The 26,657-nt window shown below is 40.4% G+C and overlaps 1 protein-coding gene across 3 annotated transcripts; it reads left to right on the top strand.

The window, feature by feature from the left end:
• Positions 1 to 4,073: 4,073 nt before the first annotated feature.
• Positions 4,074 to 22,469, top strand: LOC110541249 (zinc finger protein 58-like). Of its 3 annotated transcripts, none has more exons than XM_060380374.1 (4): positions 4,074 to 4,226; positions 10,232 to 10,358; positions 10,846 to 10,941; positions 14,165 to 22,469. In XM_060380374.1, the coding sequence occupies exons 1-4, from the start codon at positions 4,221 to 4,223 to the stop codon at positions 15,655 to 15,657; spliced, it is 1,722 nt and encodes a 573-aa protein (XP_060236357.1). In that variant the 5' UTR covers positions 4,074 to 4,220; the 3' UTR covers positions 15,658 to 22,469. The 3 variants fall into 3 exon arrangements, with proteins under 3 accessions (XP_060236357.1, XP_060236356.1, XP_060236358.1); XM_060380373.1 differs by having other exon boundaries at positions 14,162 to 22,469; XM_060380375.1 differs by lacking the exon at positions 4,074 to 4,226 and adding an exon at positions 4,330 to 5,828 and having other exon boundaries at positions 14,162 to 22,469.
• The last annotated feature ends 4,188 nt before the right edge of the window (positions 22,470 to 26,657 follow it).

Raw genomic sequence — 26,657 nt, 5'->3', positions numbered from 1 at the left:
GAGGGAGGAGAGGTAGAAAGATGGTCAGAGCCAGATGCAGTGGCAGTCTCCAGAGAAAAAGGGTTTGCTAAAATGTCAGGACCATTTCATTCATAATCATGCAGTGGCTAATACCATGTGGACAACATCTGTGCAAATTAAAACCATGCCACAACTGTGGTGGCCTAAGGGCCTCATTATGTCTCATCCTGAGTGGAAGAGCTAAGACACTTGAGGGAAACAGTCAATCTAAGACGCTTCTAGTCTCCAGTCAATTGTCCTAAACCCCTACACACAGTGGGAGAACTAAGTGGAATGAAGAATTTAGAGAAAGCTCAAGACGTTGGAGTGTAATTGTTGTTAAGAATATGAAGTAATTTGAGGTGAGGCACTGTAGGGGAGATTGAATCAAACACAGTATTCCTGTACTGAATTCTTCCCACAATAAGGATCATTTTAAACTCTCTTGGTTTTGGACATAACCTATCTTGACCTCTTTTAGCAGTGATTACAGCACAGAACTCAGGCTGTCATAAAGTCTACAGAGGGCCAGCATCTTACTGGGAAGTCATCAGGGGGGAGCAAGAGAAGATTCCAAGATGGGCTCAGATGCTGAGCACTAAGGAGCCCTGCATCAGTGTAACTTTAGAGAAGGGGCAGGGATGGTACCAAGAGATGAGCTGCAGTCAGACCCACCTTGTATCTTACACTTGGCTTTGCCATGAGTGCAATACAGGAAAGATGAGCAATGACTTCCTCAACCTCCCTGTCCTCCCTTCTCTATACACAGTTGTCACAGCTGCTTTGGTTCCTTGTTATCCATCATTATTAAAGTTAGCCAAGGAATCTTCCAGTCAAAGGACTTGGGTAAAAATTTAAAAAGACAACACATCACATATTTTCTATAATTGACTTGGAAGAAAAAAGTATTTACATGTAAATGTTGACACATTAGATAAGACACAGAGAACTGAATAAACCTCTAGACTAGATGGGAAAGAAAGTATCTAAGCTTCACGCTTTAAATCCTATGTTTGCACATGCATTTTTTTCTGCCACACCCCAGTATAGAAGGAATAGCTTTTGTATTGTATGGATGCCTCACCTGTCAATAAAGAACCCATGCCCTATGGGAAAGGGTAGCATAGAAGGTGGGACATTCCTTAGGCAGAACCTCTTCTGGGATGGATCAGGCATGTGAGATTTGCCCAGGAAATGTGAAAGAGGACAGATGCATGGTTCATGAGCAGAGTTAACCAGCCATTTGGCTACGTTATCAGTTATGAGCTAATCAGGAAAGGAGCCCAGGTGTATGGTCTAGGTATTTGTAAATATATTTTCAGTCTTTTTCGTTATTCCAGGCCTGGAGGAGAAGCCCTCACATTGTAATGACATACCACAAATGGAGCACAGAATCAAAAGTAACCTGAGAAAAGTCCCGGATAGAGGCACAAATCCTCCCACAAAACAAAGTGGCTTCAAAGCTCTGTCTCTAGGAAAATTGTTCTTGCTTCTGTAAAAGAGAGTGGAAGCAGACTAGTGTCAGACACACCCTGAAGGCAAAACTTCACATAACAGCCACAAGAAATGGTCCCAGGAAGAGCATCTGGGAAAACTGGTTTTTCCAGCCAAAGGCCTGAAAATGAGCAGGACACCACAGAAAGGCAGAGCAGAATTTGGCCTTTTCTAAAGAAGGAATGTAACTTTCCTGAGTTCTAACCCAGAATCCACTGAGGTTTATTTGTATTCTTGATGTTGCTGCCTTGAGTCATCTATGTTTCTGTTCTCACCTGTCAATCAAACTGTCTGAAACAGCATTAAACTGGTTGATTCACAAATACAGGGGCCTGGATGGAAGCTTTGTCTGTCACCAGAACCTGCTCTCAGGTCAGCAGACAGACCTTCTCTTCCACATTGGAAATTCCCCCTACTGAGGGTCTTATTAATTGCAGTGAAGAACACATCATAAAGAAGTTTGATTTGCTGCTTGTGGTTAAAGAGCTGAAAAGTCCTCTGCAGGGAGCATGGCAACAGGCAGGCAGGCCTGGTCCGGGAGCAGGAGCAGACAGCTTACATCTTGATCTCCAGTAGGAGGCAGAGAAATTAACTGGAAAGGGCATGGGATTCTGTTACCTCAAAGGCCACCCCAGTGACTCACCTCTTGTGACAAGGCCACACCTCCTAATCCTTCCTAAACAGTTCCCACCAACCTGGGACCCAAGCATTCAATTGTATGAGCCTATAGATGTCATTTCATTCTAACACCACAGTGACTTTAAAGTTAGGCAATGGAAAATCTGCTGTACTACGTTGGGGAGACTCACTCCAATATGGGCAATCCTGGTACTTTGTACTGAGCCAACATTAAACATGCTCTGAGCCTAGAGCACATCCATGGAAATATGTCTTGTGAAAATGCAATCTCGTTTGAAAGGTGAAGGCTTCCTGCTTTCTCCAGGGCCAGTACCCATAGACAAATGAAACTGCTATAGGGACGGGAGCAGAACTTGCCAGTACCGTCTACTGCATTGTACTGGTTTAGGAGGCACTAAGGAGCAACATGTAGGTCAACATGAAGCTTTGCAGCATTGTTGAAGTGAAGTGCTTCACCATGCAATTGGTGGGATGTACAGTGTCCCTCCTAACAGTCCTTGTGGGGTCACAATGCATGAGCAATGCAGGTGACCACTGAGGGGAATTGGAACCTCACCATATACTCATGGTAGAACCTTAGAAAAGGCCAGACTGGGGTGTCTTTGCTTCCGGCCACAGAGACGGACGTTGGTGTTGATTCTGCTCTTCGGAGCCAGATGATTTTTTCAGGAACCTCAGGTGCAATGCATGTGATGGTGCAGGATTAGGGTTTCCCACTACATTTCTGTCTATCTTGTTCTTTTCTTTCCTTGCTAGATGATTAGTCCTGTCTATTGGAATATGCCCGTTTCCACTCTTCCATTACTCTTGAAGTAGTAATCTTGTAAGCACTGTGGGATAAGCAAGTGTTTGAATTATGACTTGACTGTCTTGGGACTATTAAAGTCTATGGGGATGTAGAGAAATGGATTGCCTTAGCTAAGAAGAAATGAACGTGAAACTCTGAGAGGCATCCAGGGTAGAGGTTACAGTGTATTGCAAGCTATTTGATTGTCAAATTCTAATAAGCTCATTTGAGATATCTGAGATATTTTTATTTTAGAAAAAAAAAAACATTTCTGTGTCTTCATTTGAAGAACTCAGATAAGTTCAAAGCAGCTGCCCCGACTTTCAATTTTTACTGTCCCATAGGAACAATTTCAGGATCACAGAAGGCAGAGAAAATTGAACAAGACATATCAGACCTTTACAGAGTAAATTCCAACAACGGACAAATGGTGAGTGGTCATTACACACACCTCTGTTATTACCGAAGCGAAGTCCCTCCATTTGGAATATGGAGCAGAGGTTTAAAAAATTTTAAAAGAACAACAAACAAAGAAACACCCAATGGCTGGTGGTATATAAACACCTGAGTTTGTGAACAACCAACTGGAGAGCGGTAAGATTCTAGTAAACAATTCCACGAAAAAGGATTTTTTAAAAAACACATTAATATTTGAAAAATTTTCAAGGGACTTAAAAGACAGGTTGAAAAAAATCCTGGGATGGATTATGGGAGTTCTGTAGTTCTGCGCAAGTAAATGTCGGAGATTGGACTTTTATTTTTGTTTAATGATTCATACGCAAATGTGCCCCTAACCCACTTCCCACAGTGTATGGATTTCAATACTCACACAGAAACTGTTTTCAAGCGGTGGAGTCTGATCCATGCACGACACACACAGAATGTCACTACGGAGGAAAAAGCATTATTTATTTATTTGTGGTACTGCGTATTAAGACAAAGTCTACATCACAGTCAGGTGCTTTAACCTAGGCTAAATACCAGAGTAAAGACAACCATGAAAACGACACAAATCCAAGACCGGGAAAACAAAACCACCAACCGAAGAAGAGAAGGGAAACAGACCAAAACAAAACGACAAAACAAAACAAAACAAAACGAAACAAAACAAAACAAAAAAACCACAGTACGTATTTCCGGTAGTAACTTCGCACAGACTACTGGGATACGTAGTTCAGGAGACTGTGACGTCTTAAGGAGCCGTCCAGGAAAGCCCAAAAAAGCTTCCGTTTCTGTACAAGTGCGTGTGCCTTAAAGTTGGGTGAGCTGTGCTGCTGTACTTTCCCGTCGCGTCTCTGACATGGAGGTCGGTCCAGGGAGCAGCGCAGCCTGAGGCACTGTGCGGGGTGCGGGGTCGGTCTTGAAGGGAGCGGACCTGGGCCGGGTGGGCGGGCGGAAGAAGCTGCTGGGGTGCTGGGCTGAACTGGCTGGGACACGTGACATGGCAGGTCAGGGCTGGCAACCGGGCGGTTGGGATTGTTCCCTGAGTGACGCCGCGTGCAGCTCGAGCCCGCCTTGGGCTTCTGGACAGCAGAGCTGCCCGGTAGTGGTGCGGTAGATAACAGTGCCAGGTCCGGGATTGCCAGCTACTGACGGTCACATGACTGCCTGCTCCTGAGGAGGGGCTGGGAGCTCACTGAACTGCTTTGCTGGGTCACGTGCTTCACGGGCTGCTCCTTTCTCACTCGGACGCGGTCAGATTCCGCAGTATCTTTAGAGCAAATGGGGTTTCTGGACCCTCTATGCTCTGTAGCCGGCCTGTTGTAACGGCCTTGAGGTCTGATTGTGTTCATTTTCTCTGCCGTTTGGAGAATTTACAGAGAGAACTCTGAGGCACAACAGGTCGCTTGTGGGAAATTCTGGAACTCAGCAATCAGAACTGTCAGAATAGGCAGCTGTAGAACAGCTTTGACTAGGGCAGCGAGAGCACACATGCAGTGGATACACAGAGAGGGGAGCTCCACCGAGTGGGCAAGCTGACACCCAGCTTCACCTTGAGGCCTGGATTTTCTTCAACCTTTGAAAGGTTCTCCATCTCTAACTTAAGGCTGAGTAACTTAAAAAAAAAAAAAAAAAAAAAGTCAGGTGTCTGCTTGGCCACAACGTTTGTGTCAGCATGTCTTGATCTGGCCTTAAATTGTTGAGCTGGTCCATGAGCAGCGCCCTAGGAGCAGGACACCAGCTCACATGGACTTGTTTATGGTGCGGGACTTTTGTGTCAGGTCAGCAGGGTGAGGAAGCACAGACTTGTGTGTGGTCACAGTATTTGAAGTAACCAGACCTGTGATAGAACTTCAGCCTACTCTGAGGAACATTCTTGTCATTTGTGCATTTGTGAGGAGAAGACAGGACCCTCGGGTCCTTCCCACTTCATAGCACATTCAAGGCCAGTCTGTGGTAGAAAACACTTGAACATACTTGATGAGCGTAAGAAATACTTTCTGTGGGCTATTTCATGTCTCACAGTGAGCACCATGACAAATCCATACGTTCAGCGCTTTGCTGACTTAAGACCTATGTGTGCTTAACTTGTGTTGACTCATTCCACATGTAATTTTAACTTTTTCACTAACTTACTCTTGAATTCTGCTGAATAGATTATTTGTTTGCATTTACTGTGTGAGGAAAAATTTTCTATTCTTGCTTGAATATTCCTCCTATTTGAAGCGAATTCACTACTGTCAGATACTAATCTGTATTATTATTGTCATGACCTCCTGACGTTTTCTTCTGGTGTTCACCGAATCTTCCACTTTGCTCCTTCCACAGCTACACTGACACTCCATTATTTCTTCATTCCCTTTCTGCAGTTCTTGACTGTTGCAGGCCACTGTGGTTCACTTTCCTGGGTCCTTTCTGCAGCTGCAGCTGGGATGCCTTCCCTGTCCCCTGCACCGGAGGTTCAGCTGTGAGCAGATGCTTCTTACACTTAGCCAGGACAAAACCACTTCCCCCACTGTCCCTCACATGGTACTGCCATCTCCACCCAGTAAAGCAAACTGCTAGTGTGGGATTCCTTCCTCTTGCACAGGTGTGTGTCCACTTCCCCTCGATGTGTGGTGCTCTTTGCTCCCAGCTTCTTTTTTTGTATTTTCATATGAGGGAAGCAGTTACTTGTCTTTACATCTCATGCATGAGCCTTGCTCTGTTAGCCATGTCAAGCCTTGAACTCTGGAGAGGAGGTGTGCTGTGTGATGACATTGAGTTCCTGCTGATGTATGTGAGTATATCCCAGGCCCATGGAGAGAATTACAAAAGACTTGAACAGGAGTCAAACGTGTGTGCAAGGAGTCAACGTGAGCAGCACAGACATTACATTTTCATTTTCTCTTGTAAAAGTGTCTATCCTTGTGTCCTCCACAGTCATTATTAAATGCAGCAACATTATCATTGACATATTTTGAGTTGGAAGGTGTCTGGTTGCCCTGACAATTCTCTTAAAATCTGCATTCACTTGTTCTCTTCCTTCCAGGATCTATATACAGATAATTCGTCTGGATCAGAGTGCAGGTCCCCACTCTTTATTGGATGTTCTCCACTTACTGGTGCTTTAAGACTCAGGAAATACATGGACTCTTTAAAATCCACAAATTCATCTAGACATCTAATGTATAGAGCAAAGCATTCGATATTTAGTTTGAAATTATAATCCTGACTATATAATCCATGTTTTCCAAAAAGGACATTACATTTGGTCTTTCATGCTTTTTTCATGGTTCGACTTCCACTCTCTGAGTCATAGTGTTTCAAAACGTGGTGGCTTTATACAAAAATCAATGATCGTTTCATGCCACTGTTGTGTGAGGAAAGCCCTGGGACAAAGATCTTGTACTTGCTTCTCCTTGATGTGTGATATGTGTTGTGTGTTTTGTGTGTTTCAAGCACTATGTTGTATAGTGTGTAGACAGGCTGGTTTTGAATGGAGGGTCACTGGTGTTGAACCTGACCAGGAATCCCCTTCTCTCATTGCATCTTCTTTTACTTTCCTCCGATGTCCTGTTAGTCTTGACTTTTGTATGACCTCTCTGAAAAGGTATGTCTGAGGGACACTGACAGGAGCCGCAAGAGTTCTTAATACATCTCCTCTGTCCATTCTCTTGCTCTAGGCTTGCTTTTGGGACCAGCCTCTAGGCAATTTGGAGTAGTATATCCACCTCCCAACTATTATGAGAATAGTAGTAATTTTTAATGAGTGACAGTATTCCTGCCTTCAGTCAGACATTATTTGTATTTCTTCCCCATAGAAAGTGAATTTTGCAATTCTCTAATGCCTCCTGGATTTTGCCATTAATTGTATTAATGGCATCAATAGTAAAATTCCTTCTGAAGTTATCCTGTTCAAGGTCTTCTACCCGCCATCCTCAGGACAGCAGCTACTTTTCCGTATAGAACAGTGTCCCTTTGTGCTGTCACTAATAGGGAGTGAGCCTTGCAGTTAGTTCTCCAGTGGAAACCTCCTCTAGCTTTCTGAGAGACCAAAACTTGGTGACATTTTTCCATCTTCACTCTGCTCTGGGCTGTTACCATTCTCCATGGTAATCAATTTTCTGTTCTCTTGGAGTTCTCATAGTTAAAACAAATAATACAAGAGTTGAATTTGTGTTGCTGTTTGTTTTTTCCCCTACTTGTAAAAGCCAAAAAAAAAAAAAAAAAGTGCTCTACTAGGTACAAAGATGCTGTGAACACAGTGCAGGTGCTTATCTCTTGAGCAATTAAATGGTGTTTTATTCACCAAGTTTCTCCATGCTCTCTGATTTGAAGATGTGTTTGTCGTCTCATTGCTGCTTAAATCTGCCCTTTATTACAAGACATTTTTGGTCATCATTCTAGTAGCGATGTTGAACCAAACTCTTGTGAGCATGGATCCACCCTCCTCCTAGTGCTGAGAACACCACACACTTCAGACACAATCACCTGACTCTGACCTGGAAGCCTCCTACCTCAGGATGAATGTCATAGTACCGGAAGGTGCTTTGCATGTTTCCAAGGTAGAGAAGCGATAACCTGACAGAGGACTGCCTGAACAGTGACAACATTAATATTCATGATTTCCATAGATGGGACTCCCATGCGGCCTCATTCTTAGGTGGAATGTACCTAAGACCTGCTGAGAATGGGGGAATTTTCTGCCCTGAGGAGAAACCCACTCACTATTTATCCAGTGCAAAGGGGTCAGTCTTGCAAACACATGCACAGACAACCCTGAACAGAATCAGCTGTTCATATTTATATAGTGTATGTCTATACACACATTTGTAACAGTAATAATTAGAGGAAAACCATGCCTTTGAGATGGGAGTGTTGACTGACATGACAGAAGTTTGGAAGGAGGAGAGAAGGGAAATGATGTAAGTATACTTTCACTGTACAGTTTTTCAGAAAAACAAACTAGTCTTGTCAGTTGTGACAATATGGGTGAACTTGGAAATTGTTTCACGAAGAGATAGATAAGTCTCATGATGTCATTGATAAATGCAAAGAGTTGTAATTCTCCTCAGCCTGCATCATCATCAGGAGTCTATGGCTGGGATCATACAGAGCAGGAGGTGCCCAAGAGCAATGTGATAAGAGCGCAGCGTGTGTTCACAATCCTGTGTCCCGAGGGCTAGGTGTGTGTAAGCAGTATGTAGTGTGCATTTCAGAAGCGTGGGACATGGTGTTGTTTTGTGCTTGACCACAAGATGGAAAGAAGTATAGTTTAAATTTCATTCTTCTAGTGCCTTCACCATCTCTGTGTCACAGTACATGACAAAGGCAACTCAAGGGAGGTTTTGTTTTGGTTCAAGGTTTGAAGAGATGTAGTTAATCATGATGAGGAAGGTGATGCTGTGATGACAGGAACATGGAATTGGGACTCCTCAGCTCCTGACGTCTCTTTCATTTACTGGTTTCTGTTTCCAGATGGTCCTAATCCCTTTGTTTTATTGAGTGGTCTGATGAGCTGCAGACAAACGAGGACTTTCATTTAATTCTGCAGCAGATCCTGACAAAAATTGTCCTCTGCCTCCTAGAATGAAAGACTCAACTGTAGGCCTGGTCGGTGTGTGCTATAAACCTTCAGAAAACACTTCCTTCCAATCCTGGGTGACAAGTATTGAGGTTTTCAATTCTTCAGGAGGGGAGGGCTCACTCAAGCCCCAGAGTACTGCAATGGAATCACAAATTGGAAAGGCAGATCAAAATTTTTAATCACATCCTAGGCACAGTTCATTTCTCCTGATGTTTCCTGGTCCTCTCTTCATGGCTCCAGCTCTTATTTCCCCTCTCTTTCTCCTCCCCTTCGGAACACAGTGTTTGAGGAGATAAGCGTACCACAACTGAGAAAGACAATCCGGAGCTTACCCATGAAATTGTTACAAAATACCTCAATAATACTTAAATTGCTGGTAATTTTCATGTAGTAATAAAAGGCAAAATAACATGGACCATTCTCATAGGTCGTCCTGGGGCTTTCTTCAATAAGGTATGATAAATGTAAATTGTTAAAATTAGAAAATTTTGAAATGAGCAAATGGTAGCATCAGCAAATATAATTCTTAGCCCTGGCACACTGATAACACAGGTGTTCTATGCACAAACCATGCTTTAGCTATAGCACAAACACGTCAGTCAATACCTGTCAGTACCTGGAAAGGGAAACTGACTAAAGATCAGTGTGATGTCTGTTTGAATTCTCAAACGGTGGAGTTAGTCCTCTACTTGGTGATTTTTTTTTTTATCGTGTTCACATCTTTATTTTTCCAAGTTCTTTCTGTATTGTTCTTCCCTTTGCCTGCCCCATCTCAGGTTTCTTGTCACTGTCATTTGCATCACTTCTGAGCTCTGTACAAATTCAGAAACTCAGACTGCAACCACAGCCACTGCATCAGAATCTGTGTTTTCATCTCATTTCACTTTCATGATTGTGCATATTAAGTGTTGAGAAATTCCTTCTTCCATACCATGACTTTCTCCTGTGAGCAGTGAAGGTGTGTGTATATATGTATGTATGTTTGTATATCGACAGTGCAAGCATATGGCACTAATATACATTCTTGTGCGTTTCTATACATGTAGAACCACCGGCCTTGGGTGAGCACCACCAATGTGTGCTGTGCTACCTCACATCAGTCACCAATTAAGAAAATGCCCTAGGTTTCCCTACAGGACAGTCTCCAGGAGACTTTTTCTCAGTTATGCTTCTCTCTTCTCAAATGACCCTAGCTAGTGCCACGTTGACAGGAGAAGTATCCAGCCCAGTGCATCTTGGTATTTATATGAGTATTAATGGTTTAATTAAAGTTATATTGCATTCATTGGTCTTTATTTCAGGAAATGCTGTCCTTCTGGGATGTGGCCATTGATTTCTCCCCAGAAGAGAAAGAATGCCTGGAGCCTGCTCAGTGGAATTTGTACAGGGATGTGATGTTGGAGAATTACAGCAACCTTGTGTTCCTGGGTGAGGATTGCATCTATAGTGAATTTGTATCTCACCATCCACATGTAGCTTCCCCACTTTGTGCAATATCTTGTGGGAGTATTTGTGTTTCAGTGGTGAGTTTTATGTCCTTTTAAATAAATGAGGCAGGTTGTTCCGTAGCTAAGCGCAATATCATTGTTTTTCTCTTTGTGTGTTTCACCTGTCTGTGTTTTAAGTGTACATCCTTCATTATTAGAAATTTAATGGCATGAGGCATGGAGCACACTTGTTAATTAAAGTGATTGACAATTCATTTTTATTGTTTTTCCCTTGAAATGAAACTCAGAATCTGTACATTGTACATTCTTCATGTATTATAGTATACCTGTCAGAAACCATTTAAGGAACTAATTGTCTGCAGTCATTAATGCATCGTCTCTTTCCTTATGCACGCTGTACTGGAAGGGTCATGTCAATTCCTAGTATAAGAACACTTAACAATCTTGTTCCCTTTTCCTACAAACAGGTCTTGCTGGCTCTAAGCCTCATCTGGTGACATTTCTGGAGCAAGAACAAGGGCTGGCCGGTGTGAAGAGACAAAGAGCAGCTTCTGTGAATTCAGGTCTGTAGGAAGTAGGTGGTCAGAAACTGAGTTGAGGTGCAAAGATCCTATATAAAGACAGGATTTCTCATGTGTCTTGAAACATGATAATATGAGAATAATTCTGTAGGTCAGTCTGTTCTTCACGTTTTTTATGTGAGAAAAGCATATCTCACAGATATATGTTGTGGTTTAAGTCGCTTAAGCTTTGCGCAAGTGACCGGACTTTTGTTTTCCCAGGGACTCCAAAGGTCTCTCTCTGTTTTTTTTTTTTTTTTTTTTTTGTTTCCATTGTAATGTGTGACTCAGGGTTAATGCCACTTAATGGAGGTCAGACTAAAAGTCATTTATTTGCTGGGGTTGAAAGCAGGCTCATGCCAGATACATTTCTACACTGAGATGCGAATGGCTGGGTTTATACACCAAACCCACAATTCCATCACCTAGAGCCAGGCAGTGGCAGAAGGCTCAGCAGTTTCATTTGTGTTGATTAAAGAAATTTGGGAGTGAGGAGCAGTTGGATTAAACTCAGATAAACAGGAGTTTCTGTGGACAGTTCCTTCCCCACTGGTCTTAGGAAAGGGACTAAGCACTGACTTGTTTCATGCGGGGTTGTATTGGCCAATTGGTCCACTAACTAAACAGAGGCTGTTTTATTTTCAACAAAGTTATACAACCAGGTAAACAGGCATAGCCAGACCATTAGATCTTGGAAGAGAAGAATGAATGGTCTTATGAGGCCTGTAAGGTGTCCAACTTGGATCACCTCCAAACAGGCTATGGTAGCAGGAACTGATGGCATCTCTTTCATGGCAGTGAATAGATTTAGACCTTTTACAGTGTTGTAAAGGTCTATATATATATATTTTTTTTTCAGGACAATATTTCCTTCACAAGGACTAACTGTTCCTTAGATATACCCGGCATAAGTCAGTCAAGAAATCAGATAATTTTATTTAGAAACTCAATGTTCTCAGAATATCAGAGCTAGGAAAGTATTTTGTTTCATAGTATAGTCCTTGGTTACCATCATGGCCAGCCCTGAAGGAAGCATTATGGTTAATATTACTGGGATTCCAAAGGGAGGAAGAGACCGTGTCCCTTCTTCTAAATATCTCCTCTTGAATTCTTTAAACTTCTTCCATGTATATATAGACCCATTGTTTTCCCAGTTTATAATGGGCGCTGGGCTGAAGAATCCCACTTATCTCTGGAAGATTACTCGGAATGAGTTTTCTGGGTAACCTTTTACAGTCCACATCTTCAGGCCTTACTGCTTTCTGTTCCTGGCTGTGGTGGGTCCACAGGTGGCACGTGCAGCTTAGCTGAAATGAGTGCCCATAGTTCAGCCTGCTGTGCTGATTGGCAGAGCCTCTGTCGTATATTGTCTCACACTTTGCTGAGGATGCTTACAGAATCAGGCTTTGACATCTCAGCTCAGGGATTAGCATTGTTAAGAGAAGTCAAAGCCAGTGGACAGGCATGGCCATTTGAACTAGCATGTAGGGTTTTTGTTTTTGTTTTTGTTTTACCATTTTGAGTGGCAGGCTCAGGTATAAGGTTCCCCTGTTTGCATCATCCACAGCTATAAGTTCAGGGGTCGTGGAATATAGAGTAACTGTAGTGAGCATCTCCATTGCTTGAGGCATTTAGGCTGTGTGTGCAGAGTCTAAGATCCTCCTCAGCAGGGAGAATCCACCCCTCTGTCTTGAGAGACATGAGGGGTAACTCATCTTCCCTGCAGATAAGGACTAGGAGTTCCTGGTCTGGCTTTCAGGCTGCAGGGAGACAGGAGAAGCAGATGCTGGCAAGTCCTATTTCCCTGCTTTCTTAGCCTGTAATGAGCCAGCATGGCAGTTACCCTGATAGGTCTGTATCCCCTCAGAGGGTAAGTGTGCTATTTGATCCTGGGTGTGTTTTGCCATGAGAGTGTAGTGTAGATTTAATCCCTTTTTATTCAAGCATTCTATTTCAGTAACCGAGGTGTTTTTTTTTTTAAGTATAACTGATTTTTTAATATTATTCCATATTAAGCAAAATTTAAGCTGACTTTAAATTTGTTTTATGTTACCTGGCTTAAGCTTAACTTGGGTAACAGGTATTGACTCCTATATAATGGAAGGTGTAGATTGGTCTCTCCCTCTAATACTCTCTCTGCAAATGAATTACATTTGTATTTGTCATGACTACAAATAGATATTTGGTGACATTAAGGATTTTTAATCACTCACTAGGTGATTTATCATTAACTGTCCTGTCCTAGTTATCTTCGTTGTGACTCTTAGAAGATTTTATAAATCCTTTATGAGATTTTATAAATCTTTTATGAGATTCTATAAATGAAAGTAATTTATCCCTGTTAATAATTTGAGTCCTAAAAATTAGTTTTTGATCTGAAGATGTTTAATAAAAAAATAAACTTTAGACATAAATACAGTCCATGGAGAAACTGATTCCCTCACTCTTCTCATCCCTTTATGGTGTACCATACAGAATCTGAATTAATCCAACAGATCATCTTCATTCAGTACCTTGTTTTATCACAAAGAGTATAATTAGAGGACAGAATAAGAGTTAAGAATGCCCTTTATATAAAGACATCTGTAATAATAAAAGGTATGCAATTAATTATCAACATAGTTCTTGTCATGACATGGATATAAGATGTAAAATACCACCCTAAATTGTTAAGATGTATTATTGTTAAGATGTATGTAGACTGTTTATAGGCAGTCTACTTGTTTTGCAGCATGTCCTTTTGCCTTCCAAAATAAAACTCTCTACCTAGGATAAAAATTGAATATTTCTGTAGGCCCTATAAAGTTTATTTTCACAAAGTTGCAATAAAGTTACTCTTTTCCAAGTGTGGTTACTTTATAATTTCATGTTTATTTAACCATATAACACCTATAGTATTTAATGGATTCATTTCTGTTAGCAAAAGAGTTTAGAGTATAATGTTTTTATAATTTTAGATGTTACAACTTTTTTAGCTATTTAATTTTTAATAATATGCCATTTTCCATTCTTTCTGTGTTCTGTTTGGTTGTGCTCTTATTACAGTTGTTTTCATCTACTAATGTTGTCTGAATTATGCTCATTGACTGTAGGTGCTGAAGTATATTAAAATTTCTTATTTAAGGGTAATTATGTATGAGTAAGCATCTCCATACATAAAGATAAGAATTATATGTATGAAGAATGTTGCTAAGCTTTTGCTCATATCTCAACTTTTGCTCAGCAGGAACAGTGCCCAGTGATTGTACCAATCACAGCAAGGTCTCTGATGGTAACTCACTATTTATTCAACGCCAGAAAATTCATACAGAGGATAAACTCTACAAGTGTGAAGACTGTGTTAAGGTCTTTAGTTCTCACTCTAAACTTTCTGTACACCAGAGACTTCATAGTGGAGAAAAACTCTACAAGTGTGAAGAATGTCATAAGTCTTTTACTACTCGCTCAACACTTTCTGTACATCAGAAAAATCATACTGGAGAAAAACCCTACAAGTGTGAAGAATGTGGCAGATCATTTTATTATCCTTCAATGATGAAGCAACATCAAAGAATTCATTCTGGAGAGAAACCCTACAAGTGTGAAGAATGTGGCAAAGCTTTTTATGACCCTTCATTCCTTAAGAAACATCAAAGAGTTCATTGTGGAGAGAAACCTTACAAGTGTGACACATGCAACAGACTTTTTTCCTATTCTTCAGACCTTAAAATACATCAAAGAATTCACTCTGAAGACAATCCCTATAAGTGTGGGGAATGTGGCAGAGCCTTTTCTAAGCTCTCTACCCTTATCAAGCACAAGTCTGTTCATTCTAGAGATAAATCCTACAAGTGTGAAGAATGTGGGAAAGTCTTTGCTTCTAAATTGTCCATGATTCAGCATAAGTTAACTCATATGGAAGAGAAATCTTACCAATGTGAAGGATGTAGCCAAATGTTTTACTCAACTTTTGACTTAATGAAACATAAAAGAATACATTGTCAAGAGAAACTGTACAAGTGTGAAGTCTGTGGAAAAGCCTTTTCTAGTAATTCTTCCTTGATTCAGCACAAAATAGTTCATACTGGAGAGAAACGACACAAATGTGAAAAGTGTGACAAAAAGTTTGCCTATCCTTCAAAACTAAAGCGACATGAAAGAATTCATACTGGCGAAAAGTCCTACATATGTGGACCGTGTGCCAAGACCTTTTGTACTCATGCAGAACTTTCTGTACACAAGAGATCTCACACTATAGAGAAAGCACATACATGTGAAGAATGTGGTAAAACTTTTTGTTTGCCGTCATACCTTCCTTTGCACAAATTACGTCATACTGGAGAGAAATCTTACAAGTGTGAAGAATGTGCAAAAATGTTTTGCTGTACTTTAGACCTTAAAAAGCACCAAATAATTCATACTGGAGAGAAATCATACAAGTGTCAAGAATGTCACAAAGCCTTTTGTAATCAATCAGCCCTTAATAGACACAAGGCAGTTCACACAGGAGAGAAACACTACAAGTGTCAAGAGTGTGGCAAAGCCTTTACCTATTCTTCAGACCTTAAAAGACATCAAAATATTCACTCTGAAAACAATCCACACAAGTGTGAGGAATGTGGCAAAGCTTTTGTTAATCTTTATAACCTTACTCGACACAAGGCAGTCCATACTGGAGAGAAGTCCTTCAGAGATCTTAAAATGTTTATACTTCTTCAGCCCTTAACAGACATCAGATGATTCATTCTGAATACAAACTGTGTGAGTGTGTGCAGTATGGTAAAATCTTTGCTAACAATTCAGATTGTTTTGGTTTTTTGTTTGTTTTCAAGACAGGGTTTCCCTGTGTAGTCTTAGTAGTCCTGGACTCACTCTGCAGACAAGGCTGGCCTTGAACTCACAGAGATCTGTCTGCCTCTGCCTCCCAAGTGCTGGGATTAAAGGTGTGTACCACCATGCCCAGCAACAATTCAGATCTCATCCAACTCAAATGATTCCATACAGCAGACTATTAAGTTAATTATTTTGGGGTGTCACCACAAACCTCTAACGTCCATCAACACATAATTCATTATGTATTCAGTGCCAGAGAATTCATAAAGGGAGAAAACCTACAAGTGTGAAGAATATAATAAGTCTTTTACTTTACATTCAACACTTTTTTTAAAAAAAAATTATTTTACATGCATTAGTGTGAAGGTGTCAGATCCCTTGGAATTTGTTACAGACAGTTGTAAGCTGCCATGTGGATGCTCGGAATTGAACCCAGGCCCTTTGGAAGAGCAGACAGTGCTCTTAACCACTGAGCCATCTCTCCAGCTCTATACCAGACACTTCATGCTGGGGAAAAACCCTACAAGTGTAAAGAATGTCATAAGGCCTTTAGTACTCGCTCATCACTTTGTATAGATGAGAAAAATCGTACTCATGAAAAAAAAAAACCTACAAATGTGACGAAGATCGAAGATCATTTTACTATCCTTCAGTGCTGCTGCAACATCAATGAATTCATTCTGGAGAGAACCCCTACAAGTGTGAAGAATGTGAACAGTAAAAGATTTTACTGTTCACAACACCTTCAGGAACTTCATGCAATTTGTACTGAAAAGAAACCATGCAAGTGTGAAGAATGTCATAATTATTATGGTAATTATGAAAACTTTAAGAGACACAAGACACCTCATACTGGAGGAAAAAATCCTGCAAGTGTGAACAGTGCAAGTTTGAAGAATGTGGAAAGAGGTTTTCTCATTCTCCAAGACTTCAGGAACATCAAACCACTTATACCAGAGAGAAACCATACAGGTGTGAATTATGTCACAAAGTCTTTTGTTATCATGCAGCCCTTAGGAGACACAAGGCAGTTCATACTGGAGAGAAACCCCACACATGTGCAGATGTTTTTCCACTTCTTCATCCCTTACAGGACGTCAAACAATTCACTCTGAAGGCAATCTCTACAAGTGCGAAGCTTATGGCAAATGTTTTACCTTCTCTTTACCCCTTTGAAGGTATCAAAAAAAAAAAAAAAATCAGTCTGAAGAAAACCTCTACCAGTATAGGGAATGGGGAAAGGCCTTTGTTAATTTTTATGGCTTTACTGAACACAAGGTAATTCATACTGAGAAAAATCTTACAAAGTTCTTAAAGTTCACACTTCTTCAGCTTTTAAATGTCTTTTGAAAGACATCAAATGATTGATTCTAAATACAAACTCCATGAGTGTGTGCAATGTGACAAAATCTTTGCTAACAATTTAGATCTTAAAAGAATCCATCATGCAGACTATTAATTATTTTGGAATGTCAACACAAACATCTAACTTTAAACAGCACTAATGCTAAGAATGTCATCAGAGAACCAGAGACACTTTGCTGTAACCTCTGCAACAGTGTTTTCAAGCAATGTGTTTGAATCTTGAATGGATTAATGAGTTTCTTTCTTGTGTAACTTTAAATGTTCATGAAACTGTTACCATGTCATAACTTGGTTCTTTAGGTGCCCTGAACCTGAAATCTAGGCTGTGGTAAAGTTACTATTGTTTTCCCTGTTGGGTCACCCAAACTTCTGTAATATCATCTCCCCCAAGTGTGTAAGAAGCTCCATAAACTCACACTTCTAACAAGTTGGACTTTGGTGAACTGGTCTACATTGGTACCAGTCTAGGGCAAATGGTCATTACTGTTTCCTCCTCAAAAAGAGGGAACAGAACACATTATTAGTCATATTTGGTTTAGAATAAAGAAATCCTTTATTTCCTTTGAGTTCAGAACAGTGTTTTTCATATGACTCCAACTATCCTGTCATTGAAACTTGGCAGCATATTGAAATAAGGACCAAACCCACATGCACTCACTCAGCAGAAGTGATGTGTTTGATTAGTGGATACATGATTGTCAGTCATGAACCGTTATAGGTGTAGTTCTTACTATTGATACAGATCTTAAGATTACGAATTTAATGTTGACTGTTAAAACAAGTGCAATTAAAACCTAAACATTAATAGCCATTAACTTGTAAATGACTAAATATTGCTAATGTGCCCATAATTGTGTTTCAGTCATGCTAAGTACAAATGAAATTTATTTACAGAAAGAAAGATGAGAAGAAAAGGCCCGTTTATATTGTTTTAAAATAAAAATCCCTATCGTCTGATTTTACCGATAAAGACTCAAGAGCCAGATGCTGGGGTGCAAACTTACTAGCTCAGAGATACAGAGAGAGCACCCAGCTGATCTTCCTACTCAGATATGTCCCAGAGGAGAAAGCCTTTCTATTCAGCTCACATCCCAGAAGGAAAAAGCCAAAAGCCCCTTCTCCTTCTCTGTACTATCTTAAATACCTTTCAACTCAATGTCCTTACTCTCTGTTTACTCCTTGTCAGCTGGTTTCTTGCTCTGTCTCTAGGGTTAACTATATACTCCTGTGTACAGAAAGTTTTTGGATTAACAGTGTGTGTTAGGGCTGAGCCACACCAAACACAAACATACACCTATATGCACATATATATACAATCCTGGTGGCAGGGCAAAGGCAGGGAAAAAGTCTAAGAATTATTGGTCAATAAAAAATGAATAATTAATGTATGTTCTGAGCAGTCAACCATTCTTTTTACATGTGGGCCTCCCACAAGAGAGCTGGAAATTCAGAATATTGAAAATTAATTAGTTTTATAATTTAACTAAAACAATTATTTAAATATATGTCTTTGATCTCATTACTTTGGTAGACAAAGACGATAAGCTCTATGTGAGCTCAAAGCCAGCCTAATGTATAAAACAAATCCAGATATCCCTGGCTATGCAAAAATAACCCTGTCTCAATAAAATTATTATATATCTGTTAAAGAGTATATTTAAACTCCATACACTCTTGTTCTAATTTATCAAAATGAAAATTGATAATATTATTCATCCCCTTTAAGTGAATTCAAAATATAGCAGACCTAGATAAAGATCGGGGTGCTAAATTAACTCAATCTAAAAAATGATGGATGTAAACTGGAGGACAACAGCTATGTTAGTTTTGAGAGATGATTTCCGATTATGTCAGTAGGAAAGAAAAAGTTCTGGATTCAATCTAAAGTGACAAATATCAGATTTGACAGAGAGAATTCTATTTTACCTGTAAATAGGAAGAAAAGAAAAATCCTGTCAGATATACTAGGCCGGAAGGGTGAAGCTGATGTTCCAGTGTTACAGAGAGATATTTTGGGTGACTTTCTAGTTAGCAAACTGTCATTTCTATTCGTTTTTGAAGCTGCTTGCCTGTACTTCCTTCTTACTCAGGTAATGATTTTATCCCTTCTGAAGTCTATGATGGGGGTGAAGACTAGGTAGTTATAGTCTTACAATTAACCTTCATCATTTAGAAGTTATGAAAATATTTTAAGGTCTAAAAAGGTTGAGAAATACAAGATATGATAGAGAATAGTTCGGGTACAGAACTTTAGACTCATCAAGATCGGATAGATAGTAAGTACCTTCTCCTAAGTTGCTAGATGCATATGGACCGGACAACCTAATAGTTTTCCTGATTGTTTCATAATTGTCTTTACTGTATGGAGTTTATTAAAAAAAATAATAGTCTTTTTTTTTAGACAGAAAAGGAGAATTGTTTTTGTTATCTGGAGGTGCTATGTATTCAAGGGTTAATTGTTCGTCCCCTGAGATCTTTACTGTTCTATGAGCAAATGCTCATGCACACCAAGTGATGCTGTGTAACCTTGCCTCCCAAATTATTCCTGAGTGGCCAATAAAATTGCCTATACCTGGGCTGAGCAGAAGAGAGGTAGGTGGAGCTAAGGTTCAGAGGCTTGGGGGACAGAAGGCTCATGGGAGAAAGAAGTGTGGAGAAGAAGGAGAAAAGAGGAGGCTGCCATGGGTTAGTGTGAACTACAAACACATGGCCAAGAGCTTGCTCTGAGGATTGGCATGATGGGGAGAAGTAGCCTAAATGGAAACATGTGCAAGTATTTCGGATTTGTCCTGGGGAGCAGACAAGATAACTTAGAGGGATAATATCTGCCTATCCCTTATTAGGCTTATTAAAAATCCTAACAGGCTTCTGTGTCATTTATTTCTATAACAGTGTGTTAAATAACAACTGGTGCATTTAATAATCATATGGATCAATATTAAATACAAATAATCTTCTACAACATATATACTTTTGGGAGCCATTGATCTGGCAGCTGCTTTGATATTTAAATCCCAGGGGAAAGACTGCTTTTACCAGGCCTTCACTGAAGTCAGGGAAGAATTTGCAAGTCCATCTTCTTTTGTTTGTGACAGCAGGTGGGATAGCTTGTGAAGATCACGCCTCTTGCTTCAACTCCTTGTAAATTTAACCCATTGTTCTGAGCTGTTTTTACTCTGGCTAAAAAGTTCTCTGCAATAAAAAAGTCAGGCTGCTGCTGCTAAGGCTGCTGGTGGCTGATTGAGTCTGGAGCCTCTCAAAAAAGTCTCCTGTGTGTTGTGTGCTAGTTTATTGATTTTAATCCTCACTCCCAACTCAAGAACCATTCAACTCTGCTGGCGGGCTGCAGCAATATACTCTGCAGGCTCTGGTCTGGTGGGAAAGCAGTGAACTTGTGTTCTGCTCCGACAGCCTCCTTGTGTTCTGCAGTAGAGAAGGTCTGTCCCCTACATGGACCTTATTGTGCATGGTTCCGTGAGTGAAATTCCGTAGCTCAACTTCCACCCACCTGAGTACCCTTGGGGGTTGTGGCTGGGTGTTGACTAGGTTTAGGTTCCTGACAAGACCATAATGGGGAGCTTAGTGCTGGGCATGTGTGAGTTGAAGTGGAATAGACATGGAGTTTCTGAGAATCAGTAATACAGCCTCAGAAAGAAGGTTGGCACCCCTCATTGCACACAGGCAGGACAGAGGAACTCACAGCTTCCAGTCACCTCAATTCCAACTTGAGCTCAAATAGTGGCCTGACTCCCTGTTTCATGGTGAGGGTCAGAAAAAGGTGTAAAACCTAAGGCACAGAACAATAGCTGAGACAGCATACATTGAATAGATTATTCAGTTATTCATTCAGCATCCATAGAAATGACATAAGGCATGGAATTAATTGAAAATTGTCATGCATTTCTTTACATGCATTTCAACATCTTTACTGTTAGAAGGGGAGCCAGGAGTGGGTACATGCCTTTAATACCAGCCCCAGGAGGCAGAGGCACACAGATCAAAGTGAGTTTTAGGCCATCCTGGTCTACCAAGTGAGTCCAGACAGTCAAGGCTACACAGAGAAACCCTGTCTCGGGGAATTGGGTAGGGAAAAGCAGAGCCAATGACCAGGGATGGAGTCCCTGTTAGGAATTTTTTCAGTTACCAGACTCTGGACAAGAGAAAACAACTTCACCTAACTGATTGGAGTCCAAAAGTCCTACGTTGGTTTTGGTGTCAGGGAATAGAATGCTCATTCTAGGACCTTCTGGCCCTGATTTCGTTAGGTTTATAAAGCCAAACCACAATCACTCATACCAGAGGCAGCCTGAAATAACAGACTCAAACAATTTGTTTTATGCTGTAAAACAGTGGGTCTTCCATAGCTGCAGGTGAGGCTGCATGATGTTTTCTCAGCACTGTTCGTTAGCTCGGAGCAGTTGAATAAAACTCAGGCAAATGGAGTCCCTTTGAACAGTTCTGTAACAGACTTCACACTGTTTGTGTGCATCTGAAAGTTTGTACACTTTTCTACAGACCTAGGTATGAAGTCATTGTAAAAAATGTAAATACATGGGTTTCTTTCATACTCATGTTAATGAAAATCATCCTAAGAGCTGTTTGTGAATGATGAAAAATTTTAAAAATGTTTTCTTATCACATACTCAGTACTAAGGATTTAAAGTGCATGTCCTTTGTGGATATATAAAGATTAAAACTGCAACTAGGAGAATGCTTAACAGCTCATCAATAAGCTTCAGAATTCTGTGGATTCAAGATTTATTTTACTTTGCATTGTGATATTCTGTAATTTATAAGTGTGCATTGCCTATAATAATTTTTTACATATATACCCTGTATATTTTAGTAAATGAATAAAAAAATATAAGGAGAGGGTAAAATAAAGCTATTGAGAGGTTCGGAAACTTAGAGTTAATTCCTGGGACTGGGGCAAAATCACAGTCCTTTCAGAGCAGAGGTCCAGCAGCAGTCCCCTACCCAGATTAACCTTAGAGTGTGACTAGGGTCACATAGGCCCTAAGAAAGCCCATGGAATGTGTTAATTCCCTCTCCCCCTTGTTACAGCCTAACCTGCACTTACGGGGGGGGGGGGGGTCAGGTTTCCCCCAGTTAGCCAGACCTTACCATTTGCACTTTTGGCGCCTAAAAGCAAACCAATCATTTTAAAGGTCAGCTCCCCTAGAGACCCTTTCACCCAATCCTGTAACGCCAAGACCTACACTTCCCTGCTTGCGTTTTGACCCCTTAAAAACCCTGTTCCCCCAGAGTTGGGGGTTGCTTGCCCCTTTGTTTTTGTAAGGGCAGCCACCCAGTTCGAGTTTGTAATAAAGGACCCTCGTGTGTTTTACATCGGACTCAAAGCCTGTTGGTCTTTTAGGGACTCGCGATCTGGGTATTTCGTTATGAGCTCTGATTCAGTGAACTTCCTCATCATGGGTAATTGTTAGTCTTCCATTTTCATACCTTGTTTATTGTCTCTCTTCATTCAGTTCTCAATGGTACTTTAATCTTATAAATGAATGAGTCTTAGGTTATCGCCAGGCCTGGTGACCCACTGCATTAATCCTAGCACTTGGGAGGCAGAGGCTGGTGGATCTCTTAGCTCAAGGTCAGCCTTGTATACATAGCAATTTCCCAGACAGCCTGGACTACATAGAGAAATCCAGTCTCAGAAAACCAAAAGCAAACAAGCAAAAAAAGAAATATGTAATTTTAATATCTATTCATTGACACATATGTTACCTCAGCAACATTTCTGATATTCATGGGTGAACCTGAATTTTATTATGAAGACTTGATATCTTTTAGGTATATAAAAAATATCTTTTATATACCTATCTTTTATATACACTGTCTCAAATCCTTAGTTTATATTATTTAATCTTGGTGCAGACAGTCTACTTGTTATGTAACATCTTTTTGTACCTTCCAAAGCAAAATTCTGTATTTAGGATAAAAATTACATATTTGGTGTTCATCCAATCTCACACCACAATTAACCTTCTCTTTTCCAGGCTTGGCTACTTTATAATTTCACGACTGTCAGACCATATAATATCTGTATTGCTTGATGGGCTTATCTAGGAAAATGTCCTTACAACTTCCTTAGCTATTTAACTTTGAATAATGCAATTTCTTCAGTGTTCTATTTGATTGTGCTCTTACTTCAATAGAAGGACTGTTTCCACCTACTCTATCTTGTGAATTATGCTCAGTACATTTTGGTGTTGAAATATATAGTAGATTCACATTCATCCTTCAATATGTATGACTAAATGTCTTCAGTTTTTATTTTTAATTAATTACAGTTTATTCACTTTGTATCCCAGTTGTAGCCCCCTTCCCTCATCTCCTACCACTCCTATGCACTCTTCCTCTTCTCCCCCTATGCCCCTCCCCTAGTCTACTGATAGGGGAGGTCCTCTTACCCTTCTATCTGATCCTAGCCTATCAGGTCTCATTAGGACTGGCTGCATCATCTTCCTCTGTGGCCTGGCAAGGCTATACACCCCAGAGGGATGTGATCAAAGAGCCAACCACTGAGTTCATGTCAGAGACAGCCCCTGCTTCCCTTAGTAGGGAACCCACTTGGAAACTGAGCAGTCTGTGGGCTTCTTCTGAGCAAGGGGTTAGGTCCTTTCTATGCATGGTCCTTGATTGGAGTATCGGTCTCCCCTAGACCCAGTATTTTTGTCTCTGTTGGTCTCCTTGTGGCTGTCCTGTCCCCTCCAGGTCTTTCTGTCTCCTTCTTCTTTCATAAGATTTCCTGCTCTCTGCCCAAAGTTTGGCTGTGAATCTCAGTATCTCCTTTGATACCCTGAATGGTATAGTCTTTCACAGGCCCCTTATGGAAGGCCCCTGTCCTGTTTCTTGTCTCTCCTACTTCTAATGTCTATCCTATTTACCCTTCTGAATAAAGATTGAGAATCTTCCCTAGGATCCTCCTTCTTATTTAGCTTCTTTAGGGCTATAGATTTTAGTATGTTTATCCTATTTTATATTGTTAGGCCCAGCAAGAGCCTAAATATAAGAAGATATGAAGAGAACTCAGGAAACTAATCATCCATTGATGCAAAAATGCAAGAGACTCACTCTTCTTAACCATTGCAATGGGGTCACCCCTGCTGATCAGCTAGGAGTGGCACCGGGAGACAAAGAGCTTAGGTTTTTAAAAGACACAAGGTGGGAATCTCCTGGGGTTGACTTCTTGGCAATTTAGGATTGGAAGAAGTGTTTAACTTTTAAAATAATTGGTCAGTTCTGGTCACCCTTAGGTCCAGTCAGCCCTGTTGTAAATATCTGATCTTCAAGTCAGTTTGGAATTTCCTGCCATCCACAGTTAAATGTGGGAGGGTGATTAACTCATCCCACGTCTGTTCTGAGGAGTGGGGGTTACAGGCTTTGGGTCTAAGGTCAGGAGAAGGATTGGGGCCATTTGGCCCAGTTTCCAAACAAAGCCCATCTCACTGGCACCAGCCGGTGATTTTTTCTCCATTTAGTAGAGATCTCTGCTTGTTCTCTTCCTTATCTCTGCCCTCACAGATGGCTAATGTCAGGAACTTTTACATTCCTCGGTTCTCTGGAGAAGCACTAAGAGGCTTTAATTAACATGGGCCTAAAACTTGCAAATATTAGTTAAAAGGCAATTAAAAGAAACATAGGTTACAAAGTTAGTCTGATTCTTTCAATATGTCTAATATCCACTTATAAGAAAGAAATCAATCTGGCACTTTTTCAGAAAATTAGGAGTAGTGCTACCTCAAGATTCAGCTATACCATTTCTAGGCATATATCTGAAATATATTAAACTATGCAAGGACATTTGCTCAACCATGTTCATAGCAGCTTTATTCGTAATAGCCAAAATGTGGAAACAACCTAGATGTCCCTCAGTGGAGGAATGGGTCCAAAAATTGTGGTACATTTACACAATGGAATACTACTCACCAATTAAAAACAAGGAAATCATGAAATTTGCAGGCAAATGAATGGAACTAGAAAAGATCATCCTGAGTGAGGTAACCTAGAAGCAGAAAGACACACATGGTATATGCTCTTTGATGTTTCTTTTGGAATGAAGGATCATAAAAAGCTTTACAACTTTATTCATACTTGTAGGGTTTCTTTCTAGAATATATTCATACTGCTGCTTCAGCATTGAAGGATAGTAAAATGATTTGATACATTCCCCACACTTGTAGGTTTTTCATTAGTATGATTTTTCTCATGTATAAAAAGTGAGGAGTGTGTAGTAGGCCTTATGACATTCTTTACACTGGTAGGGATTTTTCCAGTATGAAGTCTCTGGTGTGTTGAAAGAGGTAAGTGTGAACTAAGGGCCTTACCACATTTGTCACACTTCTAAGGTTTCTTCACCAATCAACATAGATGGAGAAAACAAAATGTCCCTTGACTATATTTTCACAGGGGATAAAAGTGTTGTTTAAAAGAATCACAATCCCAACCATTCTATTTTAGAATAAAGACTCAGGATTCAGGTGCTTGGGTGAAAACCTGCTAGCTCAGAGAGACAGAGAAAGTAACCAGCTAACTTTCCTTCTCAGCTCAGGTTTGGATGGAAAAAAACCCAAAAGGCTCACTAGCTCAACTGACATCCCAAGAGCAAAAGGCAAACAAACAAACAAACAAACAAACAAACAAAAAAACCCAAGGCCAAAAGCTTACAAGCTTAAAGTGGAAAAACCCAGGGAGCTAAGGAGCTGAAGCCTAATCTAAAACCAGAACTTGAACTAATAGCTTGTTCTTCTTCTCTATGCTATTTTAAATACCCCTCAACTCAAAGAACCTCCTAATCTTTAATCCCTGGTAGCTGTTTTTTTGCTCCACCCCTTGATCTAGGGTTAATTTTATTAAATCCTGTGTACAGAAAGCTCTTGGATTAAAGGTTGTGTGCTAGGGCTGGAGGAACTACATCATAATCACCAGTTTACAATAAACAGAAAGTTCTTGGATTAAAGGTATGTGATGGGGTTCAACCACAGAAACAAGGGTTTTACAGTTCACAGTTTTGGGGTTCACAAAGGGTTCAAATATCCTGCAACATGAAAGTCTACAAGTTCCATCAAAATTAATAAAGACACAATACAAATAAGAGAAACTCCCACATGAAAGGAACGACTTGAGGAAGAGAAGCAGAAAGATAGCAAACAATGCAGATGTAGATACCCCATACCTCCCACATGAATACACCCTAAAAACCAGCTGAAGAAGTATAGATCCTTCATCAGACTGGCATATTGGAAAGCCCTGATGCTCAAATGGTCTGTTGCCGAAATTTAGTCAGAAGTTGAGAGAAGGATGTTTGAATCAGTCAGCTTAGAGAGGAGTTTGAGCCAGAACCAGATGAGTTGAACCAGCCAGCCAGAGTCCAGAAAGAGCTAGAAATGTGAGCTTATTCAGCAGTAATTCTTAAAGGTTGAAAACATTCTAGGTCTAAATAAGTTTGCTGGGAGGCTGTAAGTTTCCAGGACTCAGCCTACGTTACCAAAATAGCAAGTCTCTGATAATGACAATAACGTTTG

This window comes from Meriones unguiculatus, chromosome 3 (genome assembly GCF_030254825.1).
Source record: "Meriones unguiculatus strain TT.TT164.6M chromosome 3, Bangor_MerUng_6.1, whole genome shotgun sequence".
NCBI lineage: Eukaryota > Metazoa > Chordata > Mammalia > Rodentia > Muridae > Meriones > Meriones unguiculatus.
This window is presented reverse-complemented; position numbering and strand designations above follow the sequence as displayed.